At 38.9% G+C, this 6000-nt stretch overlaps 1 protein-coding gene across 1 annotated transcript in view; it reads left to right on the top strand.

Annotated features, from left to right (window-relative positions):
- The window catches only part of LOC116882855 (adhesion G protein-coupled receptor E2-like), a 64707-nt gene that overhangs the window by 34157 nt on the left and 24550 nt on the right, over positions 1-6000 (top strand). The window contains 4 exon segments of the mRNA XM_032883484.1: positions 403-410; positions 1072-1300; positions 5642-5681; positions 5684-5832. Of these exon segments, the coding sequence (XP_032739375.1) occupies positions 403-410; positions 1072-1300; positions 5642-5681; positions 5684-5832 (426 nt within the window).

Genomic DNA, 6000 nt, shown 5'->3' with positions numbered 1-6000 from the left:
ATAATGGAATATTTTTTAATCCACCTAGTTAACATACAGTGAAATATGAGTTTCAGGTGTACAATACAGTGATTCAGCATTTCCTTATATCATCCAGTGCTCATCACAACAAGTGCCCTCCTTAATCCCAATACCTATTTCACCCATCCCCCCACCTCCCTTTTGGTAATCATCAGTTTGTTCTCTGCAGTTGTGCCTATTTCTTGCTTTGCCTCTCTGTTTTTTTCCCTATGACCACTTGTTTTGTTTCTTAAATTTGACATATGAGTGAAATCCTTTGGCATTTGCCTTTCTCTGACTGATTTATTTCACTTGGCATAATACTCTAGCTCCATCATGTCATTGCAAATGATAACATTTCACTCTTTTTTTAATTAACATGTAATGTATTGTTTACTTCAGAGGTGCAGGTTTGTGAATCACGAGTCCTACACAGTTCACAGCATTGACCATAGCACATACCCTCCCCAATATCCATAACCCAGCCACCATATCCTTCCTCTCCCCCTTCCTCGAGCAACCTTCGGTTTGTTTCTTGAGATTAAGCATCTTTTATGGTTTGTCTCCCTCCCTGGTCCCATCTTCTTTCATTTTTTCCATCCTTACTCCCTGCAGCCTCTTGCTCTGCCTCTCAAATTCCTTGTATCAGACAGATCATGTGAAAATTGTCTTTCTCTGATTGACTTATTTCACTTAGCAAAACACCTTCTAGTTCCATCCATGTCGTTGCAAATGGCAATATTTCATTCTTTTTGATGGCTGAGCAATATTCCATTGTACATATAAATAACATTTTCTTTACCCATTCATCAGTCGATGGACATTGGCATCTTTCCATAATTTGGATGTTGTTGTTAATGCTGTTATGAACTTGGGGTGTATGTCGACCTTTGAATTAATATTTTGTATTCTTTTGGTTTTTTAATTGGGTTATTTGTCCTATTATTTGGTTGTTAAGAATTCTTTAACTAATTTGGATACCAGAACTTGTGAGACTTTTAGCTGCAGATACCTACACCAGCTTTAACAGTAGTGTTGTATATATTCAAATTTGTAAAATCTTTCAACTAGAATTAGAATTATCATAGTAACAGAAGACTTGACTTGTCCATTAACATTTTCTTTTGCCCCTGGGCCAAGGGAGGAGGTGTTCTGCGTCTTCTGGGAACACAGTCAGAATGGATATGGTCACTGGTCCACCAAGGGCTGCAGGATGGTAGACACCAGAGACACCAGCACCACCTGCCAGTGCACCCACCTCAGCAGTTTTACCGTCCTCATGGCCCACTATGATGTGCAGGTGAGAGCCCAGAGAGGGGCCATGGAGATAAGGATGCTAGGGACCACAGGCACCAGAAAAGAACAGATGTGATGAGAGAGGTCAGAGGGGAGCCAGGGAGAGGGGCGGCATCAAGAGACAAACCATCGTCCTCTCCTGGATGGGTGACAGTGTTACTTCTTCAGGGGACACCAAGAATTGAGATTCACAAAGGTGACAGCAGGTAAGGATCTACAAGGGGATATGAATGATAACTCTTTTAGTTAAATGGCTGGGCCTCAAGTAAATCCAGACAAATTCAAACAGCACCCTCAAAACAGTGTGTTTCCTCCTGCCACTTCGCTGAAGAAGAGAATGTGTTGTATAAGTTTTTCCAGTGAAATTTTTGAAAAGATGAAAAATATGGTTTAAAACGCAGAAGGAACATGGGCCCCAGGGATCAGAGTCCTTTTTGGAAGAAATCTCAGTTTCCTCTGAGCCATTTTAGAGATATTCTATGTATAAACAAGCAAATACATACAGTATACAATTTTATTTTCACTCAAACCATTGTCTACCATTTTCACTCACGCATTTTTCTGCTTAAAATACTTGTGAGATTTTATATTGATACATAAAGAAATTTATCATTCATTTTAACATCTGCATAACTTTCTATTCCATAGATTTGACTTTGGGTTTTGAACATATGTCTTGTGGGGCACCTGGGTGGCTCAGTGGGTTAAAGCCTCTGCTTTCAGCTCAGGTCATGATCCCAGTGTCCTGGGATCGAGCCCCACATCGGGCTCTCTGCCCTGCAGGGAGCCTGCTTCCACCTCTCTCTCTATCTGTCTGCCTCTCTGCCTACTTGTGATCTCTGTCAAATAAATAAATAAAATCTTTAAAAAAAAAAAAAGAAAGAAAGAAAATACGTCTTGAAATCTGTTTTTCAATATTTGCTCTCTTCATTGGTTGGGTTTTCTCTTTTTTTATATTTAATTCTATTTTTTCAGTGTTCCAAGATTCATTGTTTATGCACCATACCCAGTGCTCCATGCAATACGTACACTCCTTAATACCCACCATCAGGCTCTCCCAACCCACCACCCTCCTCCCCTCCAGAATCCTCAGTTTGTTTCTCAGAGTTCACAGGTTCATCTCCCCCTCTGATTTCCCCGAACTCACTTCTCCTCTCCTTCACACAATGTCCTCTGTGTTATTCCTTATGTTCCACAAGTGAGTGGAACCATATGATAATTGACTCTCTCTGCTTGACTTATTTCACTCAGCATAATCTCCTCCAGTCCTGTCCATGTTGATACAAAAGTTGGGGGCTTTCTTCATTGAATGCATATAATGGCTCTCATTTGCCTTGTTCCCATATTTCTTTCTCCTCGGATATCCTTTTACTTTTCTCCTTATATTACCAATGTTTTATTATTATATTCAGTTACCCAACATATAGTACATTATTAGTTTTTGATGTAGCATTCAATGATTCATTAGTTGCATTTAACACCCAGTGCTCATCACAACACGTGCCCTCCTTAATACCCATCACCTTGTTACCCCATACCTCCATCTCCCTCCCTTCCATAACCCTCAGTTTGTTTCCTGGATTTCTTTGACAAGCATCCTTCAAAGCATCTTCTTTCATAAAGATAGAAGTGTTTTCTTGTTTTAATTTAAATTAAAGTCAGTTAACATACAGGGCATTATTAGTTTCAGAGGTACAGTGCACTGACTCATCACTTACATATAACACCCAGTGCTCATTACTTCACATGCTGTCCTTAATGTCCATCACCCAGTTGCCCCATCCTCCCACCCACCACTCCTCCAGCAACTCTCAGTTCATTTTCTAGAGTTGAGAGTCTCTTGTGCTTTGCCTCCCTCTCTGTTTTCATCTTACTTATTTTTCCTTCCTTTCTCCTGTGTTCTTCTGTTTTGTTTCTTATATTCCACATGAGTGAAATCATATGGTAGTCTTTCTCTGACTGACTTATTTCACTTAGCATAATACCCTCTAGCTCCATCCACATCATTGCAAATGGCAAGATTTCATTCTTTTTGATGGCTAAGTATATCCCATTGTATATTAACTTAATTTTGTCCATTTTTTAATTACTTTTCTCTGTATCTCTTAAACTGTGCTTCAATAGGATCCATTTTTAATATGACCTCTTTAAATTTTACCTTCATGACTATAGAGGTTTTTTTTTTTCTTCCATTTATTTACTGGGCTTTTGTAACACACAACTTCAGAAGATTTCTTTTCTCTGATGCCTTGTATCTCTGCTCCCACTTCTTGATTATAAAGGCAAGCACTTGCTTCCACGTTTTGATTTGGGGTAAATAATGTCACAACCTTCAACTGCTCCATGTTGACAATTATTTCGTGAGTAATCCTTGCTGACATTTTTTTTTCTTTCTTCCTCCTTTATTTCTTGTGATGTTTTGTATAGATCTTGTGTTTGTTCCTTTTGATCACTTAACTTTAAGGCAGATGGTGTTTCCCGGAGGAGTGATTTCCAAGATAAGCATGTAAAAACATGTTCAGGGCTATATTACAGGTTTTCATGGTTTTTATGTAAGTTTCTTTAAATTTATCTAAGCAAAATTAAAAGTCAGCAGTGGGGCTTTCACATCCAAAACCAGTTTTACTCCACAACTAAAGCCAAACTTCATCCTGCAAATATGGTCCTTATGTATAATTAAACACTTAGCTTCAACTTCTCTGAAACTTCAAACTGGTAGAAGGAGAGTCCTGTCCACACCATTCCCACTATTTTAATCATGAAACAGATTATTCACTTTTCCTCTGATCTGCATTTCCAGTCAATCTTCTCTGATTTCAGCATCTCTTCCAATTATTCCCTATTTTCAAAGAAAGTGGAAATGATGTTTTTGGTTTTCATTACACTTGTAACATTTGAACTATTTCCAAGAACAGGTGCGTGTGTGTGTGTGTGTGTGTGTGTGTGTGTGTGTGTGCATGAGCAAACTTTGGCCCATCATTTCCAATACCAAAATAATTAACTTTTTCTTTCAAAAAAGGATGTTCTTTAAAACTTGGTAAGTACTAGGATTTAGAATGAATCATTAACAAGGCAAGGGGAGTAGGGTAAATATGTATTTTTTCCCAGCCCAAGATTATAATTACTTTTTAGCTGAGCTGGTACAAATACTCATGAAGGTGATCTCATATCATTGGAATAGGTAGAACTGAAGCATCACTTCCAGAAGAACAACATGTAAAACAAATAAACTTAGTTTCACCATCAAAATACAACCCTAATATTCAAAGGCTTGATTATCTTGAAGGAGGAATATCCTGTCGCACAGGTACTGCTGAGTTTCTATGAGATTTACTTCTCTTCTAGACATCAGAACTTCCAGTAATTCATCTTGTTAAAAATTGACTTTATTGGGACAAATATTATTGCAATAAAAATCAGATTATAAGTGTATACTTCATGAGTTTTCCCAATTGTAAACACCCTGTATTACAACTCTCACTGAGCTATAGAACCCTTCCATCACCTCAGGAAGACCCTCAGTATACTCTCAGTGTTCCCATGCCTACCCACAGAAAACCACAGATTTCATTTTATTGCTATAGTTTACTTTTGACTCTCCCAGAGTCATTCAATAGAGTAGAATTATTCTCATTTGTGTCTGATTTCTTTTGCTCAACATTCTATGAGATTCTCCCAAGTTACTGTGTGTAACTGTACTTCATTCTTTTTATTGCTATATAACATCCCAATATATAACTATTCCACAAATTGTTTATGTGTCCTCCAGTTAATGGACATTTGCATTGTTTGCAGTTAGGGCTATGTTGAATAAAGCTGATATGAAGATTCTTTTTTTTTTTAAGATTTTATTTATTTATGACAGATAGAGATCACAGGTAGGCAGAGAGGCAGGCAGAGAGAGAGGAGGAGGAAGCAGGCTCTCTGCTGAGCAGAGAGCCTGATGCGGGGCTCAATCCCAGGACCCCAAGATCATGACCTGAGCTGAAGGTAGAAGCTTTAACCCACTGAGCCCCTCAGGCACCCCTGATATGAAGATTCTTAAACATTGTTTTTGTGGACACTTACTTTCATTTTTATTGGGTAAATACCCATAAATGGAATTGCTGAATCCTATGATAGGCGTATTTTAGCATTAGCGTATGTTTAACTTTATTTTTTAAAAAAATCCCAAGCTCCATTCCACAACAGTTGTTACCTTTTATATTCTGAGAGAGCAGTGTATGAGAATTCCAACTGCTCCATTTTGCTGGCATTTGGTACTAGCAGTTTTTTTTTTTAAGTTTTGCCAATCTAGTTGTGCTTTTAAAGATGTGACTGTGATCTCCTCATTGATGTGTCCCAGGAAGAGGATCCCATGATGGCTCTGATCACCTACCTGGGACTAGGCTGTCTCTGCTCTGCCTCCTCCTGGAAACCCTCACCTTCCTGCTCTGCAAAGCCATCCAGAACACCAGCACCTCACTCCACCTGTAGCTCTCAATCTACCTCTTTCTGGCCCACCTGCTCTTCCTCATGGCCATTGACCGGACTGAGATCAAGGTACTGACATTGTTACAAGAGGAGCCCCTGCACACTATTGGATGATCAGTTCATGGAGCACTGATAAAGATAGCCTTGGGTCCTGGGGATGTTAGAGGGGTAAGTAGCCTATTTCACATTGACTAATGAACTAGAAGACAAATCCTCTCCTGACAACTTGAC

Source organism: Lontra canadensis, unplaced genomic scaffold (genome assembly GCF_010015895.1).
Source record: "Lontra canadensis isolate GAN:19392208 unplaced genomic scaffold, GSC_riverotter_1.0 scaffold88, whole genome shotgun sequence".
NCBI classification, from domain to species: Eukaryota; Metazoa; Chordata; class Mammalia; order Carnivora; family Mustelidae; genus Lontra; species Lontra canadensis.
The sequence above is the reverse complement of the archived record's forward strand: the minus strand, read 5'-3'. Positions and strand labels throughout refer to the sequence as shown.